General features: G+C 40.9%; 1 protein-coding gene across 3 annotated transcripts in view; it reads left to right on the top strand.

The window, feature by feature from the left end:
- Positions 1-24,342, top strand: part of TPD52 (tumor protein D52) — an 88,169-nt gene that overhangs the window by 54,229 nt on the left and 9,598 nt on the right. Inside the window, exons 1-3 of one of the 3 annotated variants that reach the window (XM_056522212.1) lie at positions 14,089-14,438; positions 19,901-20,007; positions 22,327-22,475. In XM_056522212.1, the coding sequence (XP_056378187.1) occupies positions 14,300-14,438; positions 19,901-20,007; positions 22,327-22,475 (395 nt within the window). In that variant the 5' untranslated portion in view covers positions 14,089-14,299. Of the gene's footprint in view, positions 1-14,088; positions 14,439-19,900; positions 20,008-22,326; positions 22,476-24,342 lie in introns of those variants that run through there. The other 2 variants (XM_056522213.1, XM_056522214.1) reach the window with 2 other exon arrangements.

Below are 24,342 nucleotides of genomic sequence, written 5' to 3'. Positions count from 1 at the left end.
ATCCTCTTTCTTTCTTTATGCATCTACAACTCCTGTACGGACCTGTTTGTCCACATGGTTACAGACTACAAACCAGCTCTGTGTAGTCTGATTCTTCAGTCATATTACCGTCCATCAGCTCCATATCTCTTTCTAACAAAATGGTATAGGTTTTTAGTTCTTTTTCATCTACACCTATAGGTTTGTATAGGAACTATACACAAAAAAGTGGAATTTATTTTTTCATTAAAACTATATATTTGTAAAAAAAAAAAAAAAAAGTCTCATTATAAAAGATGCCTCTAATGGTTCATTCCCTTTAATTTCATTGGAATTGACAAGTATAATATTGATAGCCCTCTTAAGTTAAAATATGATGAATTTAAATATTATTTGCTGGCAATAAAACATTGTTTTTAGGACATCAGGGATCCTGAGTTGTCATTCTGATATAGTCTATAGCACAGTCTTAAATCAGGGGAAACCATACTTCCTCTTATCATAGACATGCATGCACACTGTGACAGAATATTTTGGTCTTAATATCCTTGAAGATCACAGTTTGTAATGTTTACCGTACTAGCTCCTTTCCTGTTTGGCTTTTTGGGAAGTTAGAATTATATGTGAACTCCCAGTGTTTTACACGGTCAGCTGAATTTTGAAGCACATGATCACAGATGGGAAGCACTGAAGTAATTGTTTCCTATGAGGATTATTGCATGACTGACACAGACAGCAACAAGCAAAACAAAGTTCTGTCCAAAGTACTGTAGTGTATTTTCTTGTACCATAACTGCAGAATTGATGCATATTCATACTATTTTTGCAATCTGCAAATATAGTATATAACAAAGGAGGCACATCCCTCTCTGCCTCAGTGGTTTCCTGTTCCTGCAGGAAGCCTGGAGTAGTCCATGCCTCTGGTGGTATGGATATCGTGACCGTGGGGAGCTCCAGAGGAGGCCGTTCTCTCCTAGTTGGGAGAGTTACCTGGGTCTCTGATACCCCCTGGTTGGGGGGTTTACTTGTTGTTCTCCCAGCGGCAGCATTCCGGTGCTGCCACACGCCTCCTTTCTCCCTCCGCCCCTTCAAACTGCTGCGCGGGCGGCCTGTTGTGGATCAGGCTGCGCTGTTTACCTTAAACATAGTGGTGGTATCTTAGGGGGTCCAGAGCTCCTGCAGAGTCACACAGGGAGCTCTGCAGCTGCGGCCTTATGGGAGGCGGGGCTACAAGGCCATGTACTGTGACGGCTGGGGAGGAGAGGGGCGCACGTGATGTCAGACGTCACAGTCCAGGCCTTCCAGGGCAGCAGATTCAAAAAGGGAAGCCTTTCTGCTGCTCTGCCTCCTTTGCACACAGGACAACCGTCTGGAAGTTGAAGCTGCAGCTACTGGCCTCCAGGAGGGAGAAGAGTGTGAGGAAGAAGAGTATGAGGAAGATGAGCTCCATTGGTGAGGACTCTTCCAAGCGGGACGGTGAGGATTCCAAGACTGCATCTACGGAATAGTTTCTTGCAGAGGGGTGAGTGTTATGGCTCTTTTTTTGTCCGTTTTTTCTCATGTAGTTAGTCGCTTTCCTAGGAGCATCCTAAGAAACAAGATAAGAAGACTAAACATAGGGAATGCCTTGTGTAAAATTGCGTTAGCACCTGATTATGCTAAACCTAACTGTTCAGCTTGCATCGGTAGGATCATTGCTGCAGGTGGGTGTAGGTGTTTTTTTTTTTATTTAAAATTAAATTTTTTCAGGTTGAAGTTATTACATAAAATTTTATGTAAAATTTTTGTAACATTTTTTAATCTCAATCACTGATTGTACAGATGCAGGAGATGGTTAAGAGCCAGATAGAATCCGCCCTTAAAAGGGTTTCTACCTGTAATTCCCTCTCTGCAGCTGGTAGTGGCTCCTTCTGTTCCAGGTGATATTGAGGAGGAAGAAGGTGTAGTTTCTATTCACTCTTATTCGGGTATTCCTTTTATCTGATATTGGGTTTTCTGTTTTGATTACTATGGGTTGTCATAGTTATATGTTCCCTGCAGGGGATGATTCCCGTTCATCTGAAGATGACTTGTCCGGAAAGCCTCTTTTTCTGGCTGAACAATTAATTAAAGCCGTGAGATCAACAATGGGGCTTGAAGAGACTAAGGAACAGAAGTCTATTCAAGCTATCATGTTCGAAGGCTTAGAAGAGAGAAAACGTAGAGTTTTTCCGATGCATAGAAGCATTCCTCAGTGAATAAGGGAATGGGAGATTCTGGACAATAAATCTTTCATTCCTATAGCCATTAAAAGAAAATACCATTTATCAGAGTCTGATAAGTGCTGGGATCACCCTCCTAAGATTGACGTGGCAATTTCCAAGTTCTCCAGAAAGGGGTCTACCATTTGAGGACTTAAGTTCTTTAAAAGACCTTATGGACCAAAAAGCCGAGACTTTCCTTAAAAGGGCTTGGGAAACTGCAGGGGCCACTCTTAAACCCACTGCCGCTGGTGCCACGGTTGCAAGATCCCTTGTGTTGTGCGTTGACCAGTTGTCTTCAGATCTGCAGAATGATGTGCCCAAAGAGCAGATTCTATCCTTGATTCCAATGATTAAAAAAGCAACTGCTTTCTTGGCGGATTCATCTTGGGATGCGGTTAGACTGTCCGTTGGATCAGCAGCGCTTAAAAATTGGTCATAGTGGCTCAAAGAGTAAGTTATGTGCCATCCCTTGTGAGGGAGAACTTTTTGTTTGGTTCAGTCCTCTCAAATGTATTAGAAAAGGCAGGAGATAGGAAGAAGGGGTTCCCAGCTTCCCAACACCCTAGACAAAATAGGCCTTTCCAGTTTAAAGGGAAGAGAGGTGGTCAAAATTTAAAGTAAGGATCATTCTAACAAGTGGAAATTTTCTTGTAAGGGGAGTGGCCTTATGTTTAAACAGCCTAGTACTTCCACCAAAAAGCCTGACCCCCCAATGACGGGATCCACAAGTAGGTGGCAGACTTAGAGTTTTTTCCAGAATGGGAAAAAAATTCTGGTAGTTCTTGGATAATTCAAACTATCCGTGACGGTCTCCGTCTGGATTTTGTTAGTCTGCCGCCTACTCGTTTCCTGGTCACTAAATGTCCCCCAGGACCTTCAGGTCAGTCTTCTTTACAGGGAGAAATGTTATCCCTAAAAGAGAGAGGATTTTATTCTACTCTCTCTTTCTTGTGGGGAAACCAAATGGAACATTCAGGTTCATTATTAATCTCAAACCTCTGAATCGTTACTTGATTTATAATCATTTCAAGATGGAAACAATAAAATCCACGGTTAACTTATTGATTAAGGATTGTTTTATGTCGTCTCTAGATTTGAAAGTTTCATACCTTCATGTCCCTATTCACATAGATTATCAGAAATATTTAACTCCTTAAGGGCGTAGGGCATACCGATACGCCCTACGCCCGGTCCCGGTGTTTAAAACGGGGTCACGCCGTGATTCCACATCACACCGGGTCGGTCCTGGCTGCTAATCATAGCCGGGACCCTGGGCTAACAGCGCGCGGCATCGATCATTGTGCCGCGTGCTGTTTACACTTCAGACGCGGCGATCAAAGTTGACTGCCGCGTCTGAAAGCGAAATTAAACACTTCCCGGCAGCTCAGTCGGGCTGATCGGGACATTGTGATAAGATTGTGATGTTCCGATCAGCTGGGACTCAGGCGGAGGTCTCCTTACCTGTCTCCGCGGCGTCCGATCGTCGATTGATTGCTCCAAGCCTGAGCCACAGGCTTGAGCAATCAAGCCCCTATCTCACTGATCCGTGCAAAGCTATGGCTTTGCAGGGATCAGCATAGGAGATCAGTGTGTGCAGTGTTATAGGTCCCTATGGGAGCTATAACACTGCAAAAAAAAAAGTGAAAAAAAAAGTTAACAAAGGTCATTTAACCCCTTCCCTAACAAAAGTTTGAATCACCCCCCTTTTCCCATAAAAAAAAAAAGTGTAAATAAAAATAAACCTATGTGGTATCGCCGCGTGTGGAAATGTCCGAACTATAAAAATATATCGTTAATTAAATCACACGGTCAATGGCCAAAATAGTGCATTTTTGGTCCCTTTTTATATAATGAAAAAATGAATAAAAAGTGATCAAAAAGTCCAATCAATACAAAAATGGTACCGATAAAAACTTCAGAACACGGCGCAAAAAATTAACCCTCATAGCGGCCCGTACGCTGAAAAATAAAGTTATAGGGGTTAGAAGATGAGAATTTTTAACATATAAATTTTCCTGCATGTAGTTATTTTTTTCCCGAAGTACGACAATATCCAACCTATATAAGTAGGGTATCAGTTTAAACATATGGACCTACAGAATAAAGATAAGGTGTTATTTTTACCAAAAAATGAACTGCGTAGAAACGGAAGCCCCCAAAATTTACAAAATGACATTTTTTTCTTCAATTTTGTTGCACAATGAATTTTTTTTACGTTTCGCCGTGGATTTTTGGTTGAAATTACTAATGTCACTGCAAAGTAGAATTGGTGGCGTAAGAAATAAGCCATCATATGGAATTTTATGTGCAAAATTGAAAGCGTTATGATTTTTAGAAGGTAATGAGGAAAAAATGAAAATGCAAAAATGAAAAACCCTGCGTCCTTAAGGGGTTAAGGATTGCAGATTTTGTAAATTCTCAACTTCTAAGTCTACAGTTCTGTGCCCTGCCCTTCGGTATCACCATTGCTCCAAGGGTTTTTACGAAAGTGGCTGCAGAAATGGCGGCCCATATCCGAGAGGGAGAAGGGATTTTTATTCCCTATCTAGAGGACTTTCTGCTTGTCACAGAATCGGAGGTAAAAGTGAAATATTTTTTGACAGGTACTATTGATATCCTTCATAAACTAGGGTGGTTGATTAATTAGGATAAATTCCCCCTTACCCCTACAAAACAAAAGTTTTTTGGGGCATCTTGTTTGACTCGTTAGTACAAAAATCTTTTCTCCCTCCTGCTAAGATAGAAAAGATTATCTCTTCAGTCAGTAAAATCATTAGATCTCCCTGTATTTCTATTTGGAGGGGGATGTCAATTTTAGGTTTGTTCACAGCAGCCATCCCAGCAGTACCCTGGGCCCATTTTCACTCTAGAATTTTACAATTAGAACTCCTTATGACGGTTCCCAGCCAGACTTGGATAGACTTATTGTGTTGCCCCCTCAAGTGCTGGCTTCTTTAGACTGGTGGTTAGTGAGTGATAACCTCTCAAAGGGTGTAGATTGGGTTCGTCAGGACCCTTTACTCCTCACTACTGTTGCCAGCCCTTGGGGATGAGGTACTCATTTGGGTAGCCTTCATTTTCAGGGCCTTTGGGAAGAAGAGGAGATTGATAGGTCCTCAAATTTTAAGGAGCTATTAGTGGTGTCCAGAGCTCTTAAATCAGTTAGTGATTTTATCAGGGACTCTAATAAAAAAAATCTTCTAGGATAATACCACTACTGTGTCTGTCATCAAAAGGCCGGGAACTACGAGAAGTCCATCCCTTATGAATTTCTTTTCAGGTCCTGTTCTTTGCAGAATCCCATCTAAAAACAATCTCGGCAGTGCAAATCAAGGGGGAACTCCATACCAGGGCAGACTTTCTAAGCCGCCAATTAATCCATCAGAGGGAATGGCGGTTAAATCCAAAAATATTTCACAAGATTACAGCCTTATGGGGAACCCCTCAAGTGAATCTGTTTGCTACCAGGCACAACAGACAGGTCAGAGACTTTCTTTCCTTGAGACCAGCAAACAGACCTTTGGCAGTGGATGCATTATCCCAAAGTTGTGATTGGGAATTAGCTTACGCTTTTCCTCTCCTGGCACTTGTTCCCAGAGTTATAAGGAAGATCAGGGAGAACAGAGCAACAGTTATCTTAATCGCCCCATTCTGGCCAAGGAGAGCCTGGTTCTCCTGTCTGAGGACTATGTCTCTGACAGACCCCTGGGTTCTCCCGGAAGTCCAGGATCTACTCAGCCAAGGCTCAATCCTTCATCCAGATGTCCGCAACCTTCATATAACGGCTTGGCTCTTGAAAGGATAATTTTGAGGTCCAAGGGACTTTCAGATGCAGTCATATCTACCTTACAATACAGTAGAAAACCAGTGACAAAGATTTATTTATTTTAGAATTTGGAAGAAATATTTGTCTTTTTCGGATTCTATCAAGTTAGATTCGGATAAGCCAAATTTTTCCTTTATCCTTGATTTTTTACAAAAAGTTCTTGAGAAGGGGTTAAGGGCTGCTACCCTTAACCCCTTAAGGACCAATGCAAATAAACCTGTACGCCCCTGAAAGATCAGGCCTGTTTTTTCAAATCGGGGATGTCTGTCTTTATTAGAGAATAACTCTGGTAACGTTTTGCCAATCACGATAATTCTGACATTGTTTTTTTGTCACAAGTTGTCCTTCATGTACATAGTAAAAGTAAGCTGATATCATTTGTAGTTTTTTTTTATAATGCAAAAAATCATGAAATTTTTACAAAAAAATACGATTTTTTGCTATTTTAACACTAATAGGGTGCATATATTTATACATACTGACCAAATAGTTTATGAAACTTATACTTTCAGATGTCTACTTTATTTTGACGTCATTTTTTTGTTTTTAATTAACATTTTAAATTAGTTAGAAGCCTGACAATTTAACTTGAAATTTAGAAAATTTGAAAAGTACATCTTTTTTTGTGTGCTATGCAAGGTTTGCAGAAATTAAAAGGTAGTAGAACATAGGAACACCCCCCCCCAAATGACCCCATTTTAAAAACTAGACCCCTTAAGGTATTTGCTAGGGGGCTAGAGGGTACAGTGAGTATTTTAACACCATAGTTTTTTGGCAGGAATTATTACAAAGTCAGTGTTAAAAATTCGAAATTTGCAATTTTTCACAAATGCATCATTTGGGGGGCATATTTTTTGTACATCACTTCTGATATTGAAAGAAATGCACCCTATATTTTATTTAGCTACTTGTCCCATGTTCGGAAATACCCCCGCTTTGGCCATATATGGTTCCTTGGCCGCGTGGTAGGACTCAGAAGGAGAGGAGCGCCATTTGGCTTTCAGGGCAGAACAGTACCCCCACCCCCACAAGTGACCCCATTTATATACCGCACTCCTACAAGTTATTGGCTGCACCAGGGACCTCTCTGATTAGTCCTTGGTCGGCTGGCAGTATAACGCGTCTGTCTGTGACAGTTAAGGCTCCTGGTGGATATATCCGCCATGTTGTGGGAATAAGCACCCGCTCATGGCGAATATATCCATCACTGCTGCGGCTGGGTAGCTCAGTGTGTCCGCTCATGACTGCTGGTGGGAAATCCGCCGCTATGAGTGGACACACAAAGCTACCCAGCTGCAGCAGGGAGCTCATTACCGTGACTGCTGCATAATGTGTAGGATCACATGGTGGACATCCGCAGCATATTACATGCTGTGGATGTCCGCCAATGCGATCCTACACATTATGCTTTTTTTTTAAATTAGATTCATTTAATAAATGTATTTTTAATATAGATATATAATATTATTATTTTTTTATTTATTTATTTTTACACTTTTATTACATTTTTATTTATTTTTACACTTTTATTAAATTTTTATTTATTTTTACACTTTTATTTTAATTATTTATTTATTTTTACATTTTTTAATGCTTTGGAATACTTAGTATTCCAAAGCATTATAGTTATATGCTGCCTGCCAGTTTTCACTAGAAGGCAGCATATTAGGACGTGCCTCTGGCACGTCCTTTCAGGCAATACCCAGGGCAGACCTGGGGGTCTTTGTAGGACCCCCGGCTGCCCAGGTATAAAGCAGCACCCCGCGATCGCGCTGCGGGGTGCTGCAGGAGAGACAGAGGGAGCCCCCTCCCTCTGTCAGAACTCCTTACAGTGCGCGGTCACTTCTGACCGTGGCTGTAAGGGTTAAACTGCCGGGAGTGAAGTGAACTTCACTCCCGGCAGTGCGGCAGGTCCCGGCCAGCCGCGGACACACACAGCACCCCGCGATCGCGATGCGGGGTGCTGCAGGAGTGACATAACACTTACAGCCCGCGGTCACTTCCGACCGCGGCTGTAAGGGTTAAAACTGCCGGGACCGAAGTTTACTTCGGTCCTGGCAGTGCAGCAGGGCCCCGGCTGTGTGATACAGCCGAGTCCCTGCCGCGATCTCGTGGGTGCACTGGGCAGCACCCACGAGAAGAATGGACGAGTATAGACGTCCAGGTGCGGAAACGGCCGCCAACCTGGACGTCTATACTCGTCCGTGGTCGTTATCGGGTTAAAGGGGTATTCCAGGAATTTTTTTTTATTTGACTATGCTACAGGGGCTGTAAAGTTAGTGTAGTTCATAATATAGTGTCTTTACCTGTGTGTGACGGTTTTCTCACAATTCTTCTGTGACTTTCACCCCAATATTTATTTTTAACAGCATACAAAATTACTGCTGTCTCGGATTTTCCCCAGCTTGCAATGCGGTCGAGACCTGACTCACTAGTCAGCTGATGACAGGGAGCCTGTTTGCTTCAACGGGTGGAGAGAGCAATCTGCAAGTAATGCAACAGCTGGAAGCACCCTGATTGAAAACCACAGGTCTGCAGCTAATTTATGTTTCAATGGGTGGGGTGGCTGATGTGTGGGAAGGAGGAAAATGGAATCATGGGATTTGTAGGCAAACAAGAAAACTGAAAACAGGAAATACAAATTCACAAAAAGCTAGCCACAGTGTTATGGTAATCTCACAACATAGCCATTTAGCCCAAGACAAGTGCAGATCCTTCCTAAGCATGTCCGTAACTGTCTGCCAGGTACGTATTAAAATCACCTTATGCTGGATAACCCCTTTAAAGTACAGGTAGCTGCTCTAGGGGCTTCATAAGGGCAGAAGATTGCTAATCATCCCTGGGTAATGAGAATTTATAACTCCCTTACCAGAATGCAGTTATCCAGTCTGCAAGTTGCTTCTCCTTGGGATCTTACTCTTGTGCTTAATTCCCTCAGCAGGAGTCCCTTTTGAGGCTTTTTCTTCAATACCCCTGAAGATTTTAGTCCAGATTAACAGCTGTCGCATCAGCCAGGAGAGTAGGGGAGTTAGCGGCCCTATCTACTAGAGAACCCTATACTCAAAACTTAGATGATAGAATTATTTTAAGACCTGATCCTGCTTTTCTTCCTAAAGTCGTCTCTGAATTCCATTTTTCACAAGAAGTGGTCCTTCCTTCCTTCTGTGCGAATCCATCTTCAGAAGGAGAAAAACTTCTACATGCTTGATGTCTGTCGATGTCTGTTCTAGAATATTTAGAAAGGACTAAAGCTTTTAGAAAATCAGATTGTTTATTCAGTTTGTAGGTCCCAATAGGGGAAATAGAGTTAGAGCAGATACTATTGCTCGATGGGTTAGGCAGGCCATTGTTGCAGCTTATTCCTCTGCAGGTCTGTCTCCACCAACTAACCTGAGAGCCCACTTTACTAGAGCTGTCACCTCTACATGGGCAAAGAAAAGAGGTGCTTCTATTGCACAGATCTGTAGGGCGGCTACTTGGTCGTCCCCACATACTTTTTTCGGAACTATAGGCTCAGCGCTGACTATCTATCCTCCTTGGTTTTTGGGCGCAAAGTTCTTCAGGCGGTGGTCCCTCCCTACTATTTCTCTGGTATTCTCTCTGGTGGTGCTGTCATGACTGGGTGGAAATCTGGTAATTACTCACAGGTAATTTTATTTCCTCGTAGTTATGACAGCACCACATCCTATTCCCACGCTTTTTTTCTTGTTCTTCTCACATGAGGTGTGTTCACTGTGGTGCAGCGCAAAAAAAATGAAATATATATATTTGTTATGCGTATAGTATTGTTTTTTAACCTTTTATGTAGGATGCTTCTTCAGTCTTGGTAATTCACTGAGGCAGAGAGGGATGTGCATCCATTTTGTACTCTAGGCTTCCTGTTCCTGGAGGAGGAGTCCATCTCTCCGGTGGTGCTGTCATGACTACGAGGAAATAGAATTACCAGTGCGTAATTACCGGCTTTTCTATGGCAGTGCGTAAACCACCCCTTTAAGTACGCAGCAAGGTTTCCCCCCACGTTAGGTTGGCAGCACAGTTCCCCCCCCCACGTTAGGTTGGCAGCACAGTTCCCCCAACGTTAGGTTGGCGGCACAGTTCCCTCCACATTAGGTTGGCAGCACAGTTCCCCCCCACATTAGGTTGGCAGCACAGTTTCCCCCCCCCCCCCCCCCACATTAGGTTGGCAGCACAGTTCCCCCCCCCACATTAGGTTGGCAGTATGTGTCCCCCCCCCCCCACATTAGGTTGGCAGTACGTTCCCCCCCACATTAGGTTGGCAGCACAGTTCCCCCCCCCCCACATTAGGTTGGCAGCACAGTTTCCCCCCACATTAGGTTGGCAGCACCGTTTTCCCTAGAGATGAGCGAACTTACAGTAAATTCGATTCGTCGCGAACTTCTCAGCTCGGCAGTTGATGACTTTTCCTGCGTAAATTAGTTCAGCCTTCAGGTGCTCCGGTGGGCTGGAAAAGGTGGATACATTCCTAGGAAAGAGTCTCCTAGGACTATATCCACCTTTTCCAGCCCACGGGAGCACCTGAAAGCTGAACTCATTTATGCAGGAAAAGGCATCAACTGCCGAGCCGAGAAGTTCGTGACTAATTGAATTTACTGTAAGTTTGCTCATCTCTAGTTTTCCCCCCACATTAGGTTGGCAGCACAGTTTTCCCCCCACAGTAGGTTGGCAGCACCGGTTTCCCCCCACATTAAGTTGGCAGCACCGGTTTCCCCCCACATTAGGTTGGCAGCATCGTTTTCCCACCACATTAGGTTGGCAGCATCGTTTTCCCACCACATTAGGTTGGCAGCACCGTTTTCCCCCCACATAAGGTTGGCAGCACCGTTTTCCCCCCACATTAGGTTGGCAGCACCGTTTTCTCCCCACATTAGGTTGGCAGCACCGTTTTCCCCCCACATTAGGTTGGCAGCACCGTTTTCCCCCCACATTAGGTTGGCAGCACTGTTTTCCCCCCACATTAGGTTGGTAGCACCGTTTCGATGGTCTATGGTTCGATGGTTTATTTCACTATTTGAGTGCCACTGCATCTTCCTTGGAGTAATTATTAGACTAGTTATTAAATAGATATTTAGGGAGATTTATCATCGGATTTGGACATTTGTTTGTAACACTGGTTTGGAGCAGTGTGTTTTCCTATTTAAAATATTTGTAACTTTTCTCTTACAAGGAATGGTGGAGAGTTTACTAGACACGTTTGTGCAGTGGTTTCAAATTTATTATGACTTTTTATTGAGACTTTTGTGAGAAGGTACATTTTTTTGTCAAAGAACAACTCTTATAAGCACAAATCCATGCCAGCCCAGAACATACTTAGAAACCTGTCTATATTTAAGCTACTTTGCTATTTATAAGGAACGTGCACCGCTTTGTTAAACGTGGGGGAAGTACATAGGAGTTGCGCCCAGGCAAACTGAGGAAAAAAAAGAACTTGAATTACACAGACTGATCAATTTCCCTCAAAGTTTTATGTGAAAATATTCAGTATATCTTTCAGCATTTTGAAGCTATTAAAATAGACAGCTCTATACAGAGGTAGGGGAGGGGAACCATACATGTGGTCTTGGTCATGCAAGCTACTTAACAGAAATAAAAACAAAATCTTGTATAAAGGAAATTTTCCACCTATGTAGGACTGGTTTATAACCTAAACCCTAATGTGGGGAGCACTCAACAACATTTCCACATTCTGGCACTCAGAAGCCCCATTCTGCTGCAGTTACAGGATAAACCTAGTTCTTTCCCCTCATGGGTAATCAATGGCAATGACCACCAGTGGCTGACGCGTCTGAGCCATGAACATGCCTCTGGTGGTCGGTGTGTCACAGGGTCACATGACTGTGCATGTGCTGTGGTACAGAAGCAGACACTTTTGTGATTGACAGGATTTCTCTACTCCTGTAAGTACTTTCTGTGGCATCCTCCTTTTCGCATACGAGAAGGTTTATCAAAATCTGTGCAGGGGAAAAGTTTCCTATAGCAACCAATCAGATGGCGTCTTTTATTCAGAGGCCTTCTTAAAAATTAAAAAAGCAGTCTGATTGGTTGTATGGGCGGGCAACTGGTCAACTTTTCCTATGCACATCTTTTAGAGAGTATACACTGAACTTACATCCTCTTGGTCTCATACATCCTCTTACACTTCCTTTTTCTCAGTAGAGAGGCTAGACCTGAGTAAGCTTCTCCTTCCCCCTGGCAGGTTACTAACAGTGTGTGTATGTTTTAACCCTTCATTGCTTACAGCTATACCTGGTTTATACATCCTCAATACCTAGAGGAAAAAATGTTTCTACACCAGAACGAAAGGGGATTCTTTACTGTAAGAGCAGTAAGACTATCAAGCTTTTTGTAAGAGGAAGCTGCAATCACAATCTCTATAAAAGAGTTCAAAAGAGGCCTAGATGCATTTCTAGAGAGCAATTATATTACAGGTTATAGTCTCTTGATTCTAGGAAGGAATTTTTACCACTAAAATTAAGAAAATTGTCTTCCACCTTTTTATGGAGTTTTTTGTTTACTTCCTCTGGATCAACACTATAGAGTAAGGGTCTATTCACATGGCAGAATTCCTCCTTAAATGAAAGCCCAATACACTTCTATGGAAGTCCACACTCCCATTCACACTAATGCAGAATTTCTGCTTGGATTCCACACCAATTCAGCACAAAATCCACACAAGCGGGAATGGAATTGGGGCGGAAATTCTGCCGTGTGAATAGACCCTAATAGGCTAAATAGTCCGAACTGGAAGGGTATGTCTTTTATTTTTGGCCTTACAAACTATGTAAATATGCTGTACCATACAGTTACAGCAATCTTAACAGTATAAAGCACTATAAAACATAGTTACACATAAAATATTATGAAATTGGTGCATTCGGTAGAGAGCAGCATGAACACTAAAACTTGGGTGCAACAAGGTACTGGTCAGACAACACCCAACCACAGGGCCTTCAGGGATCCTAGTGGGACACTGCATGTTGACTTTGGCTATATTGTTAAAATATTAAAAACCATTCAGTATTATTTTCTTCAGTATTTAGTGTTATAAGAATTGATGGCTTGTATTTTTGCTCATGACACAAGTAAGGAAAGGCACAATAATCTGGTTATGCATATTCCACATTGTAATATATATATCATGTGATTGCTCTAATTACAGTTCTATAATATGTAAAGAAAGCTGCACCATATGTGAACTTCTGCATTTTTCACCTGCTTGTTTTACTTGCTGAACTGTCACAGGTGTCTACAGGATTTACTAAGAAAAATGTTCTTCAATAAGAATAAAAGAAGCAAAAACAGGTGCTAATGTGATAATCGTATTTATTACAGCGCTGAAAGCTTATTGAATTAGAGTAAAGGTGGCGAGTCCATACATGTGTTCCCTCTTGCCTCCATATGTTATGCATTACTATTATTTACACTGCTCTTGGCCTGTACTGCAGCTCCTCCAAGTGGCCTGGAAAACCAGGTCAAGAGCTAATGGCTGTCACCTAACACCGCCGAGCATTATCTGCAGTGCTCCAGCATAAGAGACAGATCGTTCCCAAGGCTCTGAGGTTTGCAGGGCCAGGATGCATTAAGTAATGCATTGATTGAAAAGCACTTTGCTCTAGGGCATCCGGTGTATGTCCTTGCTGGAGATGGTTTTTGGCTATATCACTATTTCTATAAACATTATAGAATTTGGAGGACAGTGAAGCACACACAGGGTCCACACACATCCTCAGCGAGCGCCTGCACAGATGGTGTGCACCAAACGGTATCGCACAGTAATCTGTTTGTGCCCTAGAAGATTAACAAGGTCCTGGTTTTGCATACGAGATCAGCTGATATTTTTACTAAATTAAATGTCTGCAATGATTTTTCCTGAACCATTGAGCCAACTTGGTTGAAAAGCCCACAGGGAAGAGGTAGCCCGATATTCCATCTCAGAAGAACCGTATCAGGAATGTCGAGACAATTGAGGCAGATTTTTAGCTTTTAACCTGGTAAGCCAAGCATCGTCTAGGCAGGACAGCTCTTACAGGGAAGTAACTGATTAAATAGCCGGGTGATACGGTCATGTGAGCTGGGATGGATCTTCACTTCAATCTCGGAATGCATTGTGGCCTTGTTCAATAGACAAAAAGAAGAAAAGTGGCAGAAGAGAAGTAGCTTGCTGGAGGACATCTATAAGAAAGGGTTATCTTCTGTAGAGGGAGACAATGAACCACTAGGACAATCCGATCGAATGGATTCTAAGGATTTTGACCTACAAGATGACTATAAGTCACCTTTCAATTTTGACTGTGGAGTCAATAGGAATTATCTCTTCCTGTCGCCTCGGCTGAGTAACACTCCTCCGGATTCACCAACTCGTTTTGGCAAGGGTAACATATAATTTTGTTTTCTCTTGACGCCTAGGAGTTATGCCTGGATGTGTAGGTAGCATTTCCCCCATATAGTTAGTCTATGAACTTCTAAAGCAAAAGATCTGTGCAAACAATTTCTATAAGATTTTCCTAAAGGGAAATCCTTTATGATCCTATAATGATATCATATTCTGAGAGAGTGAATGAAATCTATACGTATTGTAAATTTCTAATTTTGATATGGGATGACTATAGTGTTCTTTAGCAGGATGACATCCAGAACAATGTCTACCCCATAGTCAATACTTGACCTTAAAAAATATATACACATACACACATATTTATAAATGGTTTTGACTTCAATTTATAGCTACAAACTCCATAAATTTGGATTAGTGAGCCTTCATAACACACAGCCTGTGTCAGTAATGATTCTCTGTAAAGTGCTGCAGAATAGCGTTATGAGAAGAACTAATAATAACAATGATAAAGATTTTAGGATTAGAGTTGAGCAAATGTACATAATCTAAAATATTTGCTGTCAATTAGTTGTGTAAAAGTCATTTTGCTGTTCCCTAGCCCGAGAGAAGGTTGGAGCGAAACTCTGGACGGTCAGGGTCCACGTACACTGAGGAATCTTCATTTGAAATTTCCAAGTTTTTAGCAGAATCCCAATAATGTGAATGGGATTCTGCTGCTCAGTGCACACCATAGAGGTTCCTTAGTGGAACTTTCAGTGCAGATCTGGATTTTGCCGAAATAATGATCATGTTCTTTCTATCCATAGGTTCTGCTTGGAAACTCCCATTAGTCAATAGGACTTTTATTTCCAATGCTTATTTCAGTGGTAAAATATAGTGCAAAATAAGCTCTGATTCTAGGCAGTGTGGATCCGCTGAGGAAATTCAGTGTACAAGGACCCTTCCATTACAGACTTCGGGGAATAAAAATTCTAGGAAATCCAGAGGATTTTTACAAGATTAAATAAATTGACAGTCAATTCATTAGATACAGGTTCAACAAATTATTGTAGATTAGCTCAAATTTCTAATGGCTCCCTAATCATATAAATACAGATTATAAAATACTTATGGCCGATTCAGGATAATTGTATTGCAATGTTGATATACTTTCCAAATACATATGCATTAGTCAACTTTTACTTGCTAGTGTTTTCCAGCCTTTTATTTATTTATAAAAAAAAATTTCTCAGGCCAGCCTTTTTTTGGTTTTGCCATGGGACACACTGACCCTGCTCATACGCAGTTTCCTCCCTGTGTGTAGGACCCCTTGTGGGTAGTTTTCCCCTAGTGGTTGCTTGCCTGCCCTAGACAGAGGGCCAACACCTATGAAAGCAAATTAGCAAATGACCTGCACATACAAGTATTCATGCATACAAACATATATTTACATACATACAGGTCTCAGAATTTTTTTTAATTAATATTGGGGATGCTTATTGACATGTACAAATTGCATCCAGTGTAGTAAAGATCTTCTTAACCTTTTCTGTCTGACCACAGTGCTCTCTGCTGACACCCCTGTCCATTTTAGGAACTGTTATGAGCAGTATAGGTTTGCTATGGGGATTTGCTCCTACTCTGGACAGTTCCTAAAATGGACAGAGGTGTCAGCAGAGAGCACTGTGGTCAGACAGAAATGAAATTCAAAAAGAAAAGAACTTCCTCTGGAACATACCGCAGCTGATAATTACTGGTAGGATTAAGATTTTTAAATAGAAGTAATTTACAAATCTAAAAAAGGAATGTGCAGCTCACAATTAACTAGCCGAGGTAAGGAGGTTGTACACCTACACCTGGTGTTGGGGTATGCAAAATAAATGTAAACAGTAACCAACCCCTCAAGACAAGTAGCAGTTACCTGATACATAGATAAACTATATACAATAATATATACCTTGATCGTGCTTCAATTACAAGATACAAATTTTGAAAAATATATAATTATTTTATTTAAAATATCAGATAGAATATTTTAGCCTCATAGCACAGGGCCCTTGTGCAGAGGAAATCAGATATAATAATTAAAACATAAAATCAAATTGAGAACAAACACCGATAACTAACATTGAAGGAATAATATGAAATTTGATGATACTTTCGGCAATCCGGCAACTGATAGTCCAGAAATGATCTAAAGTCCCGTAAATGATATGGGATTCCGGTATACTGAATGCAAATAGATGAAGTATAGTTACCAGCCTGACGCGAGTCCCAACATAGCGTCACCTGAGGATAGATGGTGAGGTCCGCAAGTCCTGGATGGTAAAAGACGCTGACATGCGTCACCGCGGCGGTCTGCCTGCTACAGACCGGATTGAATAGAAGCCGCTTCCAAGATCGTTCACTGTAGATGGTATCAGGCGATGGATTGATGGAGACCTCGTGGTATCCTGATGGTGTGTGATGTCACAGGCGCTTGGCAATGCTGCCTGGAGGTTGGACTCAGATGGTGTTGCTGGTGTAGCACAAAGTATTCAAGACTGGTCAGAATCTTCAGGTAAGTGCGTGGTTAGGTATCGATGGTGTAAAGATAACTTGGATACACCTAGACGCGTTTCAGGGCTCTTATATGTAAAACACGGCCCTTTCCTCAGTAGGCATGTACATCACACGCCATCAGGATACCACGAGGTCTCCATCAATCCATCGCTTGATACCATCTACACCGAACGATCTTGGAAGCAGCTTCTATTCAATCTGGTCTGTGGCTGGCAGACCGCCGCGGTGATGCACGCCAGTGTCTTTTACCATCCAGGACTTGCGGACCTCACCATTTATCCTCAGGTGACGCTATGTTGGGACTCTCATCAGGCTGGTACCTATACTTCATCTATTTGCATTCAATAGACCGGAATCCTATATAATTTACGGGACTTTAGATCATTTCTGGACTATCAGTTGCCGGATTGCCGAAAGTGTCATCAAATTTCATATCATTCCTTCAATGTTAGTTATCGGTGTTTGTTCTCAATTTGATTTTATGTTTTAATTATTATATCCGATTTCCTCTGCACAAGGGCCCTGTGCTATGAGGCTAAAATATTCTATCTGATATTTTAAATAAAATAATTATATATTTTTCAAAATTTGTATCTTGTAATTGAAGCACGATCAAGGTATCTATTATTGTGTATAGTTCATCTATGTATCAGGTAACTGCTACTTGTCTTGAGGGGTTGGTTACTGTTTAAATTCATTTACAAATCTGTTTAACTTTTTGGGACCAGTTGATTTAAAAAAAAAAAAAAAAGTTTTTCAGTGGAGTACCCCTTTAATGCTTTTCTCCTTATAACCAGCTTGGTCAATGATTAGCACAAAAAAACAGTTTGAGGAATAGGTTTGCAATGTCTGCTATTCCTAAACATTCACAAATTCTGACTTTTAGCTCCTTTTACTGCTTAAAGGGGTACTCTGGTGAAAACCTTTTTTCTTTTAAATCAACTGGTGCCATAAAGTTAAACAGATTTGTACATTACTTCTATAAAAAAATCTTATTCCTTCCTGTACTTATTAGCTACTGAATACTACAGAGGAAATTCTTTTCTTTTTGGAATTCTCTGATGACATCACGAGCACAGTTCTCTTTGCTGACGTCATTATAATAATAATAATAATAACTCTTTATTTATTGTTGTCCTTAGTGGGATTTGAACCCAAGGCCCCAGAGCTGCAAGGCAGCAGTGCTAACCACTGAGCCACCATGCTGCCCATAACATACATCTGCTTTGCACGGTTGCTAAAATGGACAGAGATGTCAGCAGAGAGCACTGTGCTTGTGATGTCATCAGTGTTCCAAAAAGAAAGGAATTTCCTCTGTAGCATTTAGCAGCTAATAAGTACTGGAAGGATTAAGATTTTTTAATAGAAGTCATTTACAAATATGTTTAACTTTCTGGCACCAGTTGATTTAAAAGAAAAAAGGTTTTCACCGGAGTACCCCTTTAAGTGCCGCTGTCCGGGCATGATGGGAGTTGTAGTTTTGCAACAGCTTGAGACCCACAGGTTCAAGATCACTGTTCTAAAGTAAAGAAAATAATCAATGTACACACTTATTATATCTAAATTTGATATAAAAGTCTCGAAGTATAAGCTATTTTCACACATCCCTGGAAAATTTAAAAATATTCGCACTAATTGCATAATCCTCCTGGGGTTCGTTCCAGGAATACATTATAAAGTCGCCGACTCTGATTAAATTTTACTTATATACCGTAATTCATGAATATTTTCAGCGGGCAGTAATCATATTTGTGTTCAGCTGCCACCAGTTTGGGGTTGGTTAGACTGTGTATAACAGCGTTGAACGGTTTATAATTTCTCATTTTTATTTATTAGTGATGTAACGCAAGCAATGACTTAGCTCTCAATACAGTTCTAAAGCACATGTTTTCTACAATATCATTTTGTAAATATTTTTAGGTACTAATAAAATACAGCCTTGATCTGAATTGTGCGGGTTAGAAGATGTGAATTATTGGGGATTTACTATGAAGTGGTAAATTCATACTATGCATATTTATATGCTGCATATTATGAATGTATTGCTTAAATTTTTTATTTTTTTGGTCATTTATGCAATGGTCTCATGACTGGTGGACAATGCTAAAAATACACTAATCTCTCAACTTACAATGGCCTCAACATACAATAGTTTCAACATACAATGGTCTTTTCTGGACCATTGTAACTTGAAACCAGACTCAACATACAATGTACAGTGAATCTGTGAAACTTGTCAATGGCTGGAAGAACCGACCAATCAGAATGAGCATTCACTGGTAAAACCCCTGTATTACTGAAGTGTATGCACTGACTGATGTCTGGTAGCGCCCCCTACAGTACAGGGAGGTATTACACATTCTCTACTCTCTACCTGTACCAGGGTTACCTGCTCCTTTGAACACCAGGTGAGGGCGGCTCCATGTTACTTTTTTAGGACACCATGTACTGTACAGGACCCTGAAGAAGCTCCTGTCCTCTACATAGACCAGTGTTTCCCAAACAGGGTGCCCCAGCTTTTGCAACAGCTGGAGGCTCCCTGCTTGGAAAACACTGACATAGACAGTGATTTACAGCTCCCAGCAGATCTTTCTTACTTTTATATGTAAGGATTTGCTTTATCTATATTAGTTATCTACTTATTTTTCTTTAATTCTCACTTTTTCCTATTTTTGGATGACATTTTGGATCTTTAGAACCAATTATCAGGTTTCCATAGAGTTATGGTCTCAACATACAATGGTTTCAACATACAATGGTTGTCCCAGAACCAATTAATATTGTAACTTGAGGGACCACTGTATATGGTTTTCTAGATACTATTCTGACAAATTGAACACCTACAAGCGCTCTATAACCATATATTAACCAGATGGCACATTACAAGTAAACAAATGTATACACACTTGCTACAATGTTATTTCAGTTTTTTTTTTTTTTTTACATTTATGTAAATAGATCTCCTAAAGTCCGAACCTATACCAGAGGGAGAAGATGCAGCTGCTACAGTAACAGAGACCTTATCAGAGGAGGAACAGGAACACTTACAAAAAGAGCTCGAGAAGGTAAAAAGGGGTTTCTATCGATGAGGAGTCTAGAGCTGGAGTTAAACAAATATGGGAAGATTTAAAGGGGTATTCCAGGAAAAAACTTTTTTATATATATCAACTGGCTCCAGAAAGTTAAACAGATTTGTAAATTACTTCTATTAAAAAATCTTAATCCTTTCAGTACTTTTGAGCTTCTGAAGTTAAGGTTGTTCTTTTCTGTCTAAGTGCTGTCTGATGACACGTGTCTCGGGAACCGCCCAGTTTAGAAGCAAATTCCCATAGCAAACCTCTTCTAAACTGGGCGGTTCCCCAGACACATGTCATCAGAGAGCACTTAGACAGAAAAGAACAACCTGAACTTCAGAAGCTCATAAGTACTGAAAGGATTAAGATTTTTTAATAGAAGTAATTTACAAATCTGTTTAACTTTCTGGAGCCAGTTGCTATATAAAAAAAAGTTTTTTCCTGGATAACCCCTTTAACAAGCTCAAATCTACAAGACTAAATGAATCAATGGCAGATTTATTAGAAGTCATTCCGATTCCCTCTGACTGTGGTTAGTCTCACTCTAGACTTCTCTAGGGAATCTAAGGGTTCACACTATAGAAAATCCATCCAGAGAACAGGCGTGCGGTGTCACCATTGACGACAATGTATTTTCCAGCAGATCCAAAATCGGAATCGGTTAATTCTTTAAGAAGGGTCCGGAATGTGAATTTCCATGGCGGAATTTTCCGCTGTGAAAATTCGACAGCGTGCACAGTGGAGCAGAATTTTATTGAAAACGTTGCTGCACTGGATATTCTGTGCGGAATTCTGCTTGGAAATTCTGTAGTTTCCTAACACTTAGAAAGAGGAACAGCTTTTACAAGTCTAAATAACTCTATAGCTGATTCACTAGATTTAAGTTGATAAAATCTTACTGTGGATTCACTTATCTCTACCCATAGCAAATTATCGTTGTGCTTCATTATGAGCTGATCAGATGGGCGTCAGGATTGGCTGCCAGACTCCTTCACATATCATGTATTGTGGCCTTGTGCTGTCCTAGGCCAAGAACTTACAGCTTCTGGGCCAAAACCTGTCTGATGTTAACCTATTCTTACCCAATTAGTGCTTGAATTTAATCACAATTTTTGTGTTGTTATTTGACCTACCGCTTTTTGAGGATTGACCAGAGGTTCTCAATGGGCTTGAGATCTGGGGAGTTTCCAGTTAATGATCCCAAAATGTAATGTTTTGTTCCCCAAGCCAATTACTTATCACTTTTGCCCTGTGACATGGTTTTTGTCATGCTGGGAGAAACATTGTCCATCACTTAGAGTACCGGTCACCACACTAAACTTTTAATATAATGTTCCTTATGTAATTATGAGACACTTTGCTATTTACTTGCTGTAAAAATTCTCAACCTTTATATGTTTCAAATGTGATTGAAAAAATGACCACTAGGTGTCTCTGTTCTGTTCCCTGTGCAAGTCAAACAGTTAGCTTGGTCTCCTCCCGGACTTGCAGAAGTCCAAACTCAGGAAGTGCGTCCATGGCATGGAAAGGCACAGCTCTCTCAGGCTTCAGTGACATTGCGCCTGCTGGGGAACGCCCAATTTTTCCTGCCAAGAGCTCACACAATGTGAGCAAGGGGAAGGGTATGATACACAGCTTTTTAAAGCTCAGAAAAAATTTTAAGGGCAGGAGGGGTGTTAGAAGTAGTTAGGGAATATAATCTGAGTTAGTTTAGAAAATATGTTTTGATGACAGGGACTCTTTAATTGCTTCTGGATCATTGGCAGAAGTTGCTCCTGGAGGATGTTTAAATACCAATTTCTATTTATGGCATTGCTCTTAGGCAAAATTGTGAGTGAAACATTGGATGAAAAGCAACTCCACACATTAATGGTGTCCGGATGCTTTACTGTTGGGATGACACAGGACTCATGGTAGTGTTTACCTTTTTTTCCTCCGGACAGTCGTTCTGAAGGGGTTTTTGTCAGACAAAATAACTTTACCATGGTCCTCTGCAGTCCAGTCCAATACTTCCCACTGAATGTCAGTCTGTCCTTGATCATTTTCTTGGAGAAAAGGGGTTTCTTTAAAGCCAGACACCAGACACCTCCAAAACTTTTCGCTCCCTGTACAGATGCACGGACACCTGTCTGCTGCTATTCCTGAGCAAGTTCTGCACTTGTGTTAAACTGAATCCTCTTTAGGACACAGTCCCAGCTCTTGCTGATATCTAAACATCCTTCAAGGGCAACAGAAGCTCAGAAGTTGATATCTATGTACTATTTATCATAATCTAATATATACTGCATTATAAACGTCTTCTTGTTTTAGGTAGAAGAAGAGATACAAACACTCAGTCAAGTCTTAGCTGCAAAGGAGCGGCATCTAGCAGAAATCAAAAGGAAACTTGGAGTTACCCCATTGGCAGAACTGAAACAAAATATTTCTAAAGGGTTGCAGGATGTGGCCTCCACCAACGTGTATGTTCAATTTGTACAATCCATTAATGTTTCACAATTATTGTTGATTATGTGGCGAAAGATTTGTTTCTAGGACATTGACCATGAAATAAGAATTGACTCAATACCATCAAAGGTCATTAATAAATATATTAAAAAAAAAAAAAAAAAAAGACCAAAGACTTGACCCCTGTGGTACCCCACTAGTAACAGTCACCCAATCAGAATAAGTACCATTAATAACCACCCTCTGTTTCCTATCATTGAGCCAGTTACTTACCCACTTACACACATTCTCCCCCAGCCCAAACCTTCTCATTTTATGCACCAACCTTTTATGTGGCACTGTATCAAATGCTTTGGAAAAATCCAGATATACGACATCCAGTGATTCCCCCTGGTCCAGTCTGGAGCTCACCTCCTCAAAAAAGCTGATCAGGTTAGTTTGACAGGTCCGATCCCTCATATATCCATGTTGATATGGAGTCATACATTTAAATTCATTAAGATATTTCAATATAGCATCTCTTAGAAAAACCTCAATTTACTTACAACTGAGGTTAAGTTAACACTATAATTCCTGGGGTCACCTTTTGGACCCTTTTTAAATATTGGCACCAGATTTGCTATATTCCAGTCCTGGGGAACCATCCCTTTCAGTATAGAGTCCTTAAAGGGGTACTCCGGTGGATAACTTTTTTTTTTTTTTTTTTTTTTTTTTTTTATCAACTGGTGCCAGAATGTAAATTTTAATAGAAGTAATTCACAAATCTGTTTAACTTTCTGGCACCAGTTCAGTTAAAGTTTTTCAATGGAGTACCCCTTTTAATATTAGAATAGGGGTCTGTATATTACATTACTAAACTCCTAAATATAGCCAGTGTTAACCTGTGTAAGTTTTGGTGTACGTACATATTCTGGTTTTGATCCCTTATGTGAATGATTTGCGCAAATCGCAACAAACTGTACTACGGCTGTCACATGTGAACAAGACCTCACAGTGTACTGCTTGTTTCTGAGCCTCGGTTTCTATGGACTACAGGGGGTTAATTTGATTTCCCTGTTGGATTCATCAGATCTGTCCGTGACGTTTCCAGCCTGGCTGGCTGCTCGGCATTGTGTGACTGCAGTAAATGGTTAATAAGCTTGTGTTATTCCAATGTCACATGAGCTGCAATCATTATTATTAGCCCCGAGCTGGGAAACCTCGCCGCTCACTTCTGTGTCCCCTTTAGTTTTTTGTCTAGAAGCGCTTAGGGTTTATTTCCTAACAAAGAGCAGCTGAGCAAAAGTACATTAATGGAATGAGAGTATTTCTACATTAAAATTTGTTTATAAAAAAAAAAAATCATTGTTCTATCATACAAAGTGTAGGAAGGGTTGAAAATGCATCGTCCCAGATAATTTTCCAGTCTGAGAACATGCAGCACACAGAACAGCTTAGGAATCATTTACACAAGAGTAAGGCCCTGTGCACACTACAAATTTCATGCAGATCCTGGTGCAGTCAATTCCTCCTCCAGATCTGATCTCGTTGTTTTTGGTGGTAAAACAGTCACTGTAAGCCATCCCTCTAATGCAGCGTTTCCCAACCAGTGTGCCTCCAGCTGTTGCAAAACTACAAGTCCCAGCATGTCCGAACAGCCTTTGGCTGTCCGGGCATGCTGAAAGTTGTAGTTTTGCAACAGCTGGAGGCCCCCTAGTTTGGAACACTGCTCTAATCATACTGATAACAAAGCTCAGTGGAGGATACTTTTAGTCGGTCAGAGCTGTAATGGTCCGAGTGAAAACTATAATATTATAGGTAGGAATTTTTATAGGTAGGAACATAGAAAAAAAATTAAGAAAACAAACAAAAAAAAAATTCCCCTAAAATCTTGGTTTATAA

Source organism: Hyla sarda, chromosome 5 (genome assembly GCF_029499605.1).
Source record: "Hyla sarda isolate aHylSar1 chromosome 5, aHylSar1.hap1, whole genome shotgun sequence".
Lineage (NCBI taxonomy): Eukaryota > Metazoa > Chordata > Amphibia > Anura > Hylidae > Hyla > Hyla sarda.
The sequence above is the reverse complement of the archived record's forward strand: the minus strand, read 5'-3'. Positions and strand labels throughout refer to the sequence as shown.